Below are 13,080 nucleotides of genomic sequence, written 5' to 3' on the forward strand. Positions count from 1 at the left end.
TGTCAAGTGATCTAATTCCATGGTCTGGATGAAGCTCCTCTGGTTCAACCACTGACAGCTCCCTATCTCGAGATGCACAAAGTGGGGCACACCGAGGATTGTGATACAAAATCAAGCAGGTTATAAGTCGTCAAAAGCTATATGTGCTAGTTAATCCATCCGTCTTGGTCGATTTCAATACGCTGTCACAGAGTCCAAATGTGAAAATGTTCAAAATGTGATGGTGATGAGTCTCGGAATTAGAGGAACGGAACTTTTGCCCCGCCATTCCCAAGCATGACTTCATTGCCTGTGGCCTTCATCCTTCCCACCTTGGGCACAGCAACATATAGCCTTCTTGGAGGGTTGCGGTGCCCTACGGGATGAACCTTGGGGTATTTGCAGTTTTCATGGTGTATTCATCCCACAACAGCGTCCAAAATATTGGATTGTATTTTATGCGCGTAGAGTTTCTGGATGGCCATCAAAGATCACCGCAGGATGCTCTGAAACAGGTATGCCGAAGCCGAAGATCGGGGCCGTTCAGAGATGCATACATAGATTGCAGGTGCTCCATGGATATGTGCCACAACCGCTGTAAATTGTGTCTTGTAATTGATGCTCCCTGAGCCATATGCCACTCTTGTGCTCCTAGAGTAGCAGCCTTTTATGTCCTACAATATCTGCTTGGCCATTGGCTAGACAGTCCAATTTTTGATATGGAGTCGATTTCATCTCTGGGGAAGCGAGCCGAACTCTCCACACTTGCCAAGTGGAACAAGGCCTGATAAGCCAATGTTCAGATGTTGACGTAGGAAATCCATCCCCAACGGTCGTCTCGGAGTGAGGCTGTCAGGAGAGGGCAGACATATTCGTCTGGAAGGGCGGGAGGCGGGAGGCGGGGAGGTGGTGGTCGGTGAAGGTGGTGAGCCTGACGTGCCTGACCGGCAACACGTTGTCGTTCTTGAGCTGTCACAGCTTCCAGGGCTCTGTCGCCAACTCATGTTGGGTAAGTGGGTTGCCCCGTTGCCGAGCTGCAGGGTACAAAGGTACAACATCAAGCAGCGCACAGGCCACAGCGACCCCAGAAGCTGTGTTGGACAAGGCAGCGTCGATTCGATGACACTGGAAGCAGAGCGCCTCCCATTGTGCGTGTGTGCATGTGCCGTGCGATTCCCTGGTGATCCAGGTCTCCCAAACAACAAACAACATCGGCCTCGGCAGCCCAACGCCTGCCAACTCAACCTGACCGCTAGGTACTGGCCGCCACTGTGAACCCCATCAAATTCCCTATTCGAGGGCCATGTTTCTTTGATATCTTTTCTCTTGTTGCACATCCCGCTCCCTTCCGCTGCAAGCCAGCGACAGCCGCCAACCGACCGAGCTTGCTTTTCAATACCTACACCACACCAGACAAACCCCGACATCATCTCACCCCGAGCCTTCGAACTCGGACCCCTTGGCGCTCTTCCATCAGCCGCCATGGGTGTCTGTAATTCTACTTGCTGTGGAGGTACGTCTTTTCTGTGTCCGGTATCCGATAGGGCCGTTGTGCTGATGCTAGATTCCGCAGGCAAATCCCGCGATGGGTTATACGAAAATGTCCTCGCCGACAACGAAAGAGAGGCCGTAGCCGACCTTCTTCAATACCTTGAAAACGTACGCTGCCACGGTTATTGGCCGTCTCCCCGTTGCTGACATGCTGATAGCGTGGAGAGACCGATTTCTTCTCCGGTGAACCTCTTCGAGCTCTGAGCACTCTCGTCTTCTCAGACAACATCGACCTGCAACGAAGCGCGAGTTTGACATTCGCCGAGATCACAGAACGAGGTGCGTGGACAATGACCCGCATGTGCGGCCTACTTTCCGCCATGCTGTCCAAGCACGGGCGAGACCAGGCCGTCGCCGTGTGCAAATCGCTAACATGTGATCTTCTACAGACGTACGAGCCGTCGACCGCGACACCCTCGGGCCTATTCTCTTCCTTCTGGAGAACTCGGACATCGAGGTACAACGAGCGGCTAGTGCCGCGCTGGGAAATCTTGCCGTCAACAGTAAGGACACCGCCGGCAACCTTTCGCGGAGCAACGCCATCGGATGCTAACACAAACGTGCAGCGGATAACAAGGTTCTGATTGTTCAGCTTGGTGGTCTCCAACCCCTTATCCGGCAAATGATGTCGCCAAACGTCGAGGTTCAGTGCAACGCCGTCGGGTGTATCACCAATTTGGCTACCCATGAGGATAACAAGGCCAAGATCGCACGGTCTGGTGCCCTTGGTCCATTGACACGCCTCGCCAAATCGAAGGATATGAGGGTACAGAGGAATGCCACCGGGGCTTTGCTCAATATGACACATTCCGGTATGTTGGTTGTCACGACTTCTGTGCTCGACAAATCGCGGCTAACAAGTTTTGTAGACGAAAACCGGCAACAACTAGTGAATGCTGGTGCCATCCCCGTCCTCGTCCAGCTTCTTTCCTCGGCCGACGTGGACGTCCAATATTATTGCACGACAGCCTTGAGCAATATTGCTGTCGATGCCGCCAACAGGCGGAAGTTGGCGCAGTCCGAGACCAGGCTTGTGCAGTCCTTGGTACACTTGATGGATTCATCATCGCCAAAGGTACAATGCCAAGCCGCCCTGGCACTTCGAAATCTCGCCTCGGACGAAAAGTACCAGCTCGAAATCGTCCGCACCAATGGTCTTGGGGCTCTCCTCCGTCTACTTCAGTCTTCTTACCTGCCTTTAATCTTGTCCGCAGTCGCATGCATACGCAATATCTCCATCCATCCTTCAAACGAGTCGCCAATTATCGAAGCCGGATTTCTCAAGCCACTGGTTGACCTCCTCGGTTCTACTGATAACGAGGAGATCCAGTGCCATGCGATCTCAACGCTTCGAAATCTTGCCGCCAGCTCTGACCGTAACAAGTCGCTCGTGCTCGAGGCGGGCGCCGTACAGAAGTGCAAGCAGCTTGTACTCGAGGTTCCAGTAACGGTTCAATCCGAGATGACGGCTGCTATCGCTGTTCTCGCCCTGAGTGACGAGCTCAAGACACATCTGCTGGAGCTTGGCGTCTTTGAGGTTTTGATTCCACTCACGAAGTCACCCAGCATTGAGGTTCAAGGAAACAGTGCTGCCGCCCTGGGCAACCTGTCATCCAAAGGTCAGTGGTGTTTTTCACAGTGTATTGTGTGTGTGCTAACCATTTCTAGTGGGCGATTATTCGATGTTCATCCAGAGCTGGACAGATCCTTGTGACGGCATTCACGGCTACCTCAGCAGGTTTCTCGCCAGCGGAGATGCCACCTTTCAGCACATCGCGATCTGGACGCTGCTTCAGCTTGTTGAATCCGAGGATAAGAAGCTTATTGGGCTCATCGGCAAGTCCACGGATATCATGGAAATGATGAAGCAAATTGCCAACCGACAGGTCGAGTCGGACAACGAGCTCGAAGACGACGATGAAGGCGAGGTTGTCAGCCTCGCTCAGCGCTGCTTGGAGTTGTTGGGTCAGGGTGCGTCGAAGAGTCATATTGAGGGTTGAGACCGGCACGGCTCTTCAATAGGAGGTTGAGTCTTTGTTCTGCGCTTGTTGGCATTGTTTTATTGGTTCATTCTGGCTTAAAATATTCATTCGCATAGTACTCGGCGTGGAGTTGGCGGCGTCTGTATGAATTACCATACACGGAAAGGGAAGGAAGGAAGTATGGAGGAAAGGGGGGGGGGGTTCGGAAGACCTTGTATCTTGAACCTGAACCGGTCGAGCATATGGAAGGGGTCGTGGCGGTGGTCGGGTTATGGAACAGGACAAAAAGAAGGGAAGCCAGGACATGGAGCACTTACTACATGTTTTTTTCTCCTCTTTTTCAAAAGACCGCCGGGGCTTCTTTTAAGACCTCTTTTTTTCCTTTGTACTACTACACATTACCACTATGACACACACACAGAGAGAAAGAGTTTTTGTGTTTTTTTCTTCGGGCTTTGACAGTGTTTTTGGCCTCTTTGGGGCGTCTTTTTCACTATGTTTTATACACGGGTTATGATGGTTGTTGTTGGGTGGAGGGGCGGCGATTGTTTGTTGCTATTTATTTTTGATCCATACCACCTTTTATTATTGTGAATTCCAACTTCTATTCCGGCAGCATTAATACTATGTCTTGATTGTTGTTTTGACCTCTGTTCATTGTGGGATTGATGACATGAATATTGCAGAGACAATAAGTAGGTTCTTGGCAGATAGTTCATGTAAACAGTAGAGAAGGTGAGTAGTATTTTTTTTTGGGGGGGGCGGGTGGAATTAATAGCAAAAATACATTCATCATTCCAAGTCCCTTGCCGCCAAAACCTCCTCTCTAGTAGGCGGCTCAGTCTTTTTCATTGGGTTCCTGACCCACTCGAAATTGGCAAAAGGGCCTCTTGTGAAGGAGGGTTCCATTGAGGCGATGACCTTGCCTCTTATGAGGCCTAGGGGGACGGGGCCGAAGATGCGGGAGTCGTTTGAGGCTGGGAGGTTGTCGCCTACTAGGTAGACGTGGCCTTCTGGGACCTGTTGTTTGTGTTGGTAAGTTATACTCGACTAGAGTGATGTCGATATTGTGATTGAGAGGGCAGGTTTGTGGTATGTGTGACGGGGAAAATTAAAATAAAAAAAAAAGGGGGGGGTTGGAGTTGGAGGGATTGGGGCTTACTTGTAACATGAGAGCGTCGTCTGCTGCTGGGCCGGGGGTGCCGATGAGGACGTAGTCGCCTGGGAGGCCGATGACGCGCTTTACGCCGATGGCGGATGGGCGGTCGGGGAGGGTGAAGGTTACTATGTCGCCTACGGAGAGGTTGCGGCCGAGGCGGGAGAGGCGGGAGGTGAGGTGCCAGGTTCCTGTAATGGGGTAGGTGGCTAGCATTGAGGGGCCTTGGGCTGGGGCGAGGGAGAGGAGGTTGTTCCAGATTAGGTGGGCGAGGGCAAGGAGTTTGAGGTAGGAGAGGAGGAGGCGGAGGGGGTGGAGGGGGGGGAAGGGGGGGGTTGGTTCGTTTTGTGATTGTTGGTTTTGATCATGGTGATTGTTTTGCTGGCGGTGTTGATGTTGGGGTTGGGTATTTTCGGGACTTGTAGTGGCGGTGCTGTAAGACTTTTGGGGTGGTGAGAGGTTGGTCTGTGCTGGTGAGGTGGGTGAGGGTCTGAATGGGTGTGGTTGTGTGAGTGAGAGCCGGGTGAGTGGTCTGCGAGGTGAGAGGTTGTGTGGCCGGGTAATGGCTCGTAACCGGTAGAGACTCGACATTAGTTGTTGATCGTTTGAAACTCCTTCAATCTCTGAACTTTGATTGACAACAAGTGCGATATCGTCCTCTTCTCACACCGGGGTTAGGGACCATAAGTGAAGCCGTCTAATTGGAAGTTGAGCATTCATGAACGAAGAGGTCATGCCAAGCCCCCCCATGTTGCTAGCCGTGGTAGCTGCAGGTGAGAGCTCCAATGCAGCTTCATGATTGGCTAATATTCTCCGATGGGAAACCAGTAACGGCGCAAATGTTGAACCTTATCCTTGGGCTTTTCAACTTTTCCAACCTCAACCTCAAACAGCCGACAAAATGAAGGGCTCACCGTGTGTTTTCAGCTCGGCCGCAGCCATCCGAAGCGTATTCCTCAACAATGCAGCCCCCATCGCCGGCCCCGCGCACCTTCAGCGACTTTTGTTGCCCTCATTAGCAACACCATCGCGGCAACGTTCCTTTTTCGGGCGAGCAAGCCCAGAAACCGAGAGATTCCCAGTTGGAACATTTCGAAGATCTCCCACCTTGGACAGAAGAGAGCCAAAAGCCACCGATGGCAGGATTCTAAACTACAACATCAGAGGCAATATGGTCGTCATCCGCACCAAAGATGGCACCCTCAGCGAACCCCAAGACAAGATCGAAGTCTTGCGGAATCTAGACTTGAACAAGAGCGCGCTCGAACAGATTGCAGAACCGCATTCTGGCCGCCCGTTCCCTATTTGCAGGATTATTCTTCAAGGGGACGAGCAAAAGAAGGCGTATACACAGATGAAGGCGGAGAAGAAGAAGCTGCAGAATGGGGTCAAGGTTGTCACAAAGGAGGTTGAGATGAACTGGGCGATGGCGCCGCATGACTTGGCCACGAAGATTAGGAGGCTGAAGGGGTTCTTGGAGAAGGGGTATAGGGTTGAGGTTACGATGATGCATCCCAAGAAGAAGAGCAAGAGGAAGGCGAATGATGAGGAGGCGAAGCAGGTTTTTGGTGAGGTGATTAAAGTGCTGGAGGAGGTACCTGGGACGACAGAATACAAGTCGAGACAGGGGCAGGTTGGAAAGACGCAGTTGTTGTTTTTGCAGGGGAAGATTCCCAAGGCTCAACCTGCAGCTGCTGGGATGGAGAGCTCGCCAGAGACGGCTGATGAGAGTGCTGGGGAAGAAAAGGAGGCTGAAAGTCAGGAAAGGTCGGATACTGCTGGAAGCTAAATCATAGCGGTCAACAAGTATGTATACTTTTGGGACAAATGTACAATAGTAGATATGTAAAAACATTTAATGAGGCCATGACCACTCACTTATGATCAAGACAAAGGCAGGATGCGTTCAGGCACCATGAAGACGGGAGGGAACGGGCATTTAAGCTCTGAGCTAAGAGAGCAGGGGTTCTGGCTGTTGATTGGAGAGATAACCCGCAGAATGCGGGGCGCGGGGTGCTTTGCCAGGCTCATGTCAATCGCGCAGCCATTTTCCATCGCCTGTGACTCAATCTCACAGGACACAAATTTGTGGTTGACGAAAGCTTAAGGGTGACTGCAATTTGCGCCCAAAACCCAGAGACACAAAAATCAAAGACAGATTCTATCCCTAAAGCCCAATTAAAATTCAGGGTTTTCTCATCTACCGAACAGAGAACTCGCACGACGTCAGACCCGGCTTCTTCAACTTTTTTACATCGCGGCGCAACCCGCCCCCACCATCGTCAAGTCCCCCGCTTGCATTCATTCACCACACAACCAAAACCACCCACACGCAAAATGGCCACCGAGAGCAACGGGGCTCCAGCTGGGGCTCCGGCCCCCCAGGACCCAAAGACATCGTCTGCCTCAGCACCCGCCAAAACCCCGGCTGCTGCCCCCGCCGCGGCCGCCAACCCAGAGAAGCTTACCCCAGCGCAACTAAAGGCCAAGGCGAAGGCTGAGAAGGCCGCCAGACGGGCAAAGGTCATTGAGACCAAGGCGGCGGTAGCGGCGGCAACTCCGGCAAAGGAGGCAGGGAAAGGCAAGGGCAAGCAGGACGGGCAACCACCACAGAGCAAGCAACACCGGGGTTCCATGAGCGGGCGGCGACCGTCCATTGGGGGCCCTCTGATCGAGAAGGAGAAAGACGCTAGGAGCGGAATTCCCGAGTGCTTCAGCCATGTTCCCATGGCGAAGCGGGTGCAGTTGTCGCAGACGCACAAGGACGTGGACCCCGCTGTGTTGGTGGCGGGACAGCAGATGGCTGCTTTTGCTATCAAGGATAGTATCTCTCGTCTTGAGGCGACGTTGTTGGCGTTCAAGAAGGTTTGTCTTTTATGGATAATTTGCTGCTGGAGCCAGCTTGCTGACCGAGATGACAGGTGATTGAATCCTACGAGACTCCCAAGGGGAACTCGTTATCTCGCCATCTTGTGCCGCATGTCCTCAACCCACAAATCGAGTATCTTACCGAGTGCAGACCGATGTGTTTTGCTATGGGCAATGCCATCAGACTGCTCAAGACCAAGATCAACAGTTTTGATATCAACGACCCCGAGGACGAGACAAAGGAGGAGCTTTTGGAGTGGATCGACACCATGATCAACGAGCGCATCAAGCTGGCCGAGTACTTGATCGCGAGGAATGCTGCCGGGTTGATTGAGGAGGGGGAGAAGGTTCTCACGTATGGCCGGCACAGGCTGGTCGAGAAGACGCTGTTGAAGGCCAAGGAGATTGGGAAAACGTTTGATGTTACTATCATTGACGACCCGTATGAGCGTGGAGGCCAGACGTTGGCCAAGACTCTTCGTCAGGCGGGGATCAACGTGCTCTACTCGCCAAATCTGGGCGGGTTACGGCCAAAGGTTGCGGGAGCTACGAACGTCATTCTCGGCGGAGAGGCCATCTTTGCTAACGGGTCGCTTAATGCTGCCTCTGGCACAGCGGATGTTGCTATGGCGGGTCAGAATGCCGGCGCCAAGGTTACGGTGCTCTGCGAGACGATCAACTTTGAGAGAGAGCGTGTGTCGGTGGACGCGCTCACTTACAATGAGATCGATCCCGAAAGGAACACCGCCGAGTGTTTCCGGCTGCTATATGACAACACCCAAGATAAGTATATCAGCGGTGTTGTAACAGAGTTTGAGAGCGGGGGTGGTAATTCTCCAGCCCAGGCTATCCTGGCGCTCTTGCGGATGCGGGAAGATCCCCAGATTGCTTAGTTGGCACTACCTGGAGGGCAAACTGGAGGACAGGCGCAAGGGAATCTGGCGGCGGACGAAAAGCATTGACGATAGTGTAGCCTGGTGCATTTGTTCGAGGGTTTGAATGCTGTAGCTTGGGAATAGATGGAAACCACTCATGCGTGGAAGAGTGAATGATATCCAGAGTGGGAACTGAACCAATTTATACGCTGAGCTCACCTCCTAGCTCTCAATTCGTTTCCGCCTCGTTTGTGAACAATTCAAGATGAAAATGTACTTGTTTTGTTCGCCGTTCCTGCCTCTATCATACTGCCTGTCTGTTCAAATTCCCATCACCCCCTCCTATCCTTCCTTTTTAAGCCTGGATAACCGAAGGGCTGGCAGCAGCAGCCGCAGCCTCCCTCTCTGCCCTCCTCGCTCTCTTCTCCAGAATGGCGTTCTTGCGCTCTTCCAGGAGCTGTGTCTGTCTCTGATCCACACCCTCCAGCCAGTATCCAAAGCTCGCACCGACGGCGCCGAAGACGGGGTAGGCCCAGAGCGTCTTTCTGTGGAAAAATGGGCGCATCTCGATGCCGAGCTGCCAGAAGCGCGTCGCCAGGCCTGGAGGAGAAATCTCATGTTAGTTTGTTGTTGCGTATAGCTGAGAAATTGGGAGCTTGGGATCGGGCCATACCGAAGCCGGTCCAGAAGACGAGTCTAGAGACCATTTTTGGTTGATTTGTGTCGGAGTAATGGTGGGTGAGGAGGTGTGTGAATGTGAGTGGCTCCCGGCCCACGACGCTGGTATTCTTGGAGGAGGATGGGATGTGTTGCTGGGTAGCTTGCCCTCAAACCTGAAGCTTTTCCAATTGACTCTGGCTGCTGCTGCGCACACCCACTGCGGGATCAAGACTGACGTTGCTTGCTGCTTGCCAGGTGCCAGCTCGGTCCCACCTGGCAAGCACTGCAAGGCTGGAAGTGGCTCGTGCTCTCATGGCTTGTGGAATCCCTGTCGTTGCATTCTTTCCCTTGCATTCAACCCATGCCAACGCCAAGATCTCAGGCGCCCCACTAGAATCTTTCTGGCGTGTGTTGAAGGTTCCCCCGTCACTCGCAGCAATTGGACGCGACTGGATTTCTTGAACGTCGAAATCGTTGCATTTGTCAAAAGTTTGTTTGTTGTACAACTAACTGCCTTGTGCTATTGCGTCTATTTTACTTGTTCATTTGCTCCAGCCAACTCTCGAAAAGCGACTTCTTTTTTCCATCCGACTTTGGAAATGCCCTGAGCAAAAATCTCGGTGCCCATTCAACCGACTGGGTGAACGGTGTCCCCTTCCTTCCTCTCTGTGCTGCGACAACGAAACAGAAACCGAGCGCGCGTTAAACGATAATCAAACCTACATCTCAATCATGGCGACCGCATCAATGGCCGATGCGCCAGCTCCCACCCCCCCTCCAGCGTCCGCGCCGCCAGTCGTGAGGAAGTTCAAAGCCTCCGATCTCCCCTTGTCACAAGTCAAGCGAGCCACCATCGACAGCCTAGCCCACAGCTTCAAGAAGAAGGGTGGTTATGATGCCGTGCGCAAGGAAGTATGGCAAGAATTCGAAGTACGTACTATCCCTCACAACCTCTCCCACCACCCCTGGGGTGCTCTCCGACTAACCCAACCTCACAGGGTCAAGAAGCCGAGATCACCAAAGAAATACTTGAAGTCGCTGAACGAGAAATCGAAAAGAACCCCGCCCAGCTACTAACCCTCGAGCGAACCAAAGCCGCCGCTCTTATCGATGGCGCGCTCGATCGATCGGGCGTTTATCAGAGAGCCGAGGAGATGATCAGCAAGCTGATCAATCGGGGCGCTATTGAAGCCCAACTTCGCGAGCTCCGCCGTGCTGAGATAGGAGATGAGGAGGCGGAGAAGGAACGGCTCTTGGGCGCAAAGACTGACGAGGAGTATGCCGCCGAGACAGCCGCGCGCCGTGCGCATAATGAGCGTGTCCGGATGGAGCTTCAGGCGATAGAGGAGAACAAGAGGAAGTTGGAGAGGGCGATCAAGGAGAAGGAGGATGCCAAGCGGAGAGAGGAGGAGAGGGCTACCAGGGAGGCGAGGAGGAAGAAGGAGAAGGAGGAGGATGAGCGGAGGGAAAAGGAGAGGAGGGAAAGGAGGGAGCAGCGGGAGAGGGAGAGGGAGGAGGAGAGGGAACAGAGACGGAAAGAGCGCGAGAGGGAAAGAGAAAGAGAAAGAGAGGAAAGGGATAAGGACCGGGGGCGTGATGACAGTCGGGATAGGGACCGACGACGGGATCGGATCCAGGTTGGATATGACAGCTATCGAGGGTCGGGTGATCGGTCCAACCGGGACCGTGACAGGAGTCGGAACCGTGATCGATCCCGTGACAGGGGGAGGGATAGGGATCGAGACAGAGATCGTGATCGAGACCGGTCTAGGAAGCGTTCTGCTGAGAGGAAAACCGAAGAGGTGAAGAAGCCGCTTACGAAGGAGGAGCAAGAGCGCCTGGAGCAGGAGGCTCTTGCGGATCTTCTCAGGGAAAGCAAGCGTGTTGCGCCGAAGCAGCCCGAGTTGGAGATCGACCCTGTACTGGTCCCACCGCCTAGAAAGTCAAAGCCGGTTTCGGCCATCGATCCCATTCGGAGAGATTCGCCAAAGGTTGCCGCCGAGGCTAAAAAGCCAGAAGAGACGGTTGTGAAGGAAGCGGTGGAGACCAAGGCGGCTCCTGCCGTCAAGGAGTCAACAGATGCTAAACCTGCCGAGCCGAGAACCGAAAAGGAGCATCGGAGGAGTAGGAGTCCTTCGAGACCCGCTCGTAGGGAACGAAGCAGGGAGCGGGACGATGACCGTCGACGACCTCGGACCCGGTCACCGCGACCAAGGCATGACGACCGTAGTCGTTCCAGGAGAAGGAGTCGGTCTAGAGTGCGAGATAGGAGAGATGACAGGAGGGACAGAAGTCGTTCACGCAGAAGGGATGATAGGAGGGATGATCGCCGTGACGACCGGCGTGATGACAGGAGGGACGACCGAAAGGTCGAGGAGACCCCCACCAAGCGAAAGGACGAGGCGGCCATTCCAAAAGAAACACCGGCCAAATCAGAGGCCCGCGAGCGCAGCCGCTCCCGGCCTCGGACAGCCAGAACAGACGACAGGCGGGACCGCAGCCGTTCCCGCCACCGAGATCGCGACAGAACCCGCTCTCCCCGCTCTAGACCCGACCGCCGCGATCGTTCTCGCTCTCGCTTACGTTTCAACCGTCGTGACAGAACCCGTTCCCGTTCTCGTGATCGCCGGGATAGAGACCGCGACAGAGACAGAGATAGACGAGACAGATCGCGCTCTCGCAACCGCAGCCGAGAGCACGAAAAGAAGGATGCTGCCACCGATAAAGACGAAAAAGACAGCAGCAAACTCCACCCCCGAGACCGGTCCCGCTCCCCGGCTTCCATGGTCGCCCGCCCGCCCTCCCGCCTCAACCAGACGGAAAAGGAGGCTTGGAAACAAGCCGAGGTCAAGAAGAGGGAGCAGGAAGCTAAGGCCTATCTTGCGGCGCAGAAGGAGGCGAGGGAGAAGGGGCTGGAGGAGGGGAAGAGGACGGGGGAGAGGAGTCCGGAGGTTGTGAAGAGGCGGGTGGAGAATAGCGATCGGTATCAACCCGGGGAGAGGGATCGGGAGAGAGATCGGGATAGGGATAGAGACAGAGACAGGAGGGACAGAGATAGAGAGAGGGACAGGATGGATTACAGGGGGGGGGATAGGTATGATGGTGATCGGGACAGGCCGAGGGATAGGGATCGTGACCGTGACCGGGACCGTGACAGGAGAAGAGATGATAGCAGGGGTGACAGGAGGAGGAGCAGGTCGCGGAATCGGAGCCGGCAGAGAGACCGGGACAGGGACAGAAGCAGGAACCGCGACAGAGACAGGGAGAGAGATCGGGATTTCAGGCGGGATAGGGATAGGAGCAGAGACAGAAGTCGGGACAGAGACCGTGATCGCAGCCGACATCGCGAGAGGAGTCGTGATCGGGACAGGGATAGGGACAGGAGCCGGACTCGCAGGGATCGTGACAGGCGACGGAGCAGAAGCCGGGGTTAATGTCTGCCGGCGAAGCCGCAAGAACTAGTGGTGGGAAAACTGGTTCAGAAAACGAATGCTCGCGGTAATGATCTTTGGGGGAGGGCGAGGGATGAGTATAGGTCTGTTTATCTTTCTCTAGGCGGACGGATGGCGAATGGGAAGTGAGGGGGAGAGACTGGATAGAATACCGATATACCATGTAGAGTAATAGATGTTTTGTATGTACTTATATTTCTGAGGTGTGAAACTATGGACATAAATTGAAAGGAACCAAAATGATTCACAGCATCATATATGCCTTTGGCAGTGGGATAGAATATGTACAATGAAATCGTGTCAACGCAGTAACGTGAAAAAAACAACGTAAACGCTGATTCTGAAATGTCAAGGCTTGATCCCTTATCCAGCTCCCTAGCTCTTGTACACAAAACAAAAAAACATAAACATAAAAACATAAACGCAAAAAAAAAAAAAAAAAAAAGAGCCCAGTTTACCCCAATTTTCATACATCATTACAGTATTCAAACCCCTCCCTATTCAAAAGAGAAAGAGAGAGAGAGAGAAACCCAAAACCGAAAACAACCATCCCATTA

General features: G+C 53.6%; 6 protein-coding genes across 6 annotated transcripts; 4 read left to right on the forward strand and 2 right to left on the reverse strand.

The window, feature by feature from the left end:
* The first annotated feature begins 912 nt into the window (after window positions 1-912).
* On the forward strand, window positions 913-4,049 carry VAC8 (Vacuolar protein 8). Its single transcript, XM_062909553.1, is given in 8 exon segments — window positions 913-1,115; window positions 1,130-1,492; window positions 1,553-1,638; window positions 1,689-1,809; window positions 1,920-2,033; window positions 2,097-2,342; window positions 2,400-3,149; window positions 3,199-4,049. The coding sequence occupies 7 exon segments, from the start codon at window positions 1,462-1,464 to the stop codon at window positions 3,528-3,530; spliced, it is 1,680 nt and encodes a 559-aa protein (XP_062768353.1). The 5' UTR covers window positions 913-1,115; window positions 1,130-1,461; the 3' UTR covers window positions 3,531-4,049.
* A 177-nt stretch (window positions 4,050-4,226) lies between these two features.
* QC763_205125 (uncharacterized protein) lies at window positions 4,227-6,501 on the reverse strand. Its single transcript, XM_062909554.1, has 2 exons — window positions 4,675-6,501; window positions 4,227-4,532 (listed from the first exon to the last, which is right to left on the reverse strand). Exons 1-2 carry the CDS (start codon window positions 5,257-5,259, stop codon window positions 4,305-4,307), a joined length of 813 nt encoding a protein of 270 aa, XP_062768354.1. The 5' UTR covers window positions 5,260-6,501; the 3' UTR covers window positions 4,227-4,304.
* On the forward strand, window positions 5,387-6,599 carry QC763_205130 (uncharacterized protein; the record flags this gene model as incomplete). Its single annotated transcript, XM_062909555.1, has 2 exons — window positions 5,387-5,418; window positions 5,497-6,599. 2 exons carry the CDS (start codon window positions 5,387-5,389, stop codon window positions 6,455-6,457), a joined length of 993 nt encoding a protein of 330 aa, XP_062768355.1. The 3' UTR covers window positions 6,458-6,599.
* A 77-nt stretch (window positions 6,600-6,676) lies between these two features.
* On the forward strand, window positions 6,677-8,429 carry QC763_205140 (uncharacterized protein; the record flags this gene model as incomplete). Its single annotated transcript, XM_062909556.1, has 2 exons — window positions 6,677-7,533; window positions 7,590-8,429. The coding sequence occupies exons 1-2, from the start codon at window positions 7,006-7,008 to the stop codon at window positions 8,427-8,429; spliced, it is 1,368 nt and encodes a 455-aa protein (XP_062768356.1). The 5' UTR covers window positions 6,677-7,005.
* Window positions 8,430-8,511: 82 nt separating this feature from the next.
* Window positions 8,512-9,118, reverse strand: QC763_205150 (uncharacterized protein; the record flags this gene model as incomplete). The annotated part of the gene is made up of 2 exons (XM_062909557.1): window positions 8,512-9,011; window positions 9,085-9,118. 2 exons carry the CDS (start codon window positions 9,116-9,118, stop codon window positions 8,767-8,769), a joined length of 279 nt encoding a protein of 92 aa, XP_062768357.1. The 3' UTR covers window positions 8,512-8,766.
* Window positions 9,119-9,803: 685 nt separating this feature from the next.
* On the forward strand, window positions 9,804-13,052 carry QC763_205160 (uncharacterized protein; the record flags this gene model as incomplete). The annotated part of the gene is made up of 2 exons (XM_062909558.1): window positions 9,804-10,001; window positions 10,070-13,052. 2 exons carry the CDS (start codon window positions 9,804-9,806, stop codon window positions 12,503-12,505), a joined length of 2,634 nt encoding a protein of 877 aa, XP_062768358.1. The 3' UTR covers window positions 12,506-13,052.
* Between the last annotated feature and the right edge of the window lie 28 nt (window positions 13,053-13,080).

The sequence above is a fragment of the Podospora pseudopauciseta genome, assembly GCF_035222475.1.
Source record: "Podospora pseudopauciseta strain CBS 411.78 chromosome 2 map unlocalized CBS411.78m_2, whole genome shotgun sequence".
In the NCBI taxonomy this organism is placed as follows: domain Eukaryota; kingdom Fungi; phylum Ascomycota; class Sordariomycetes; order Sordariales; family Podosporaceae; genus Podospora; species Podospora pseudopauciseta.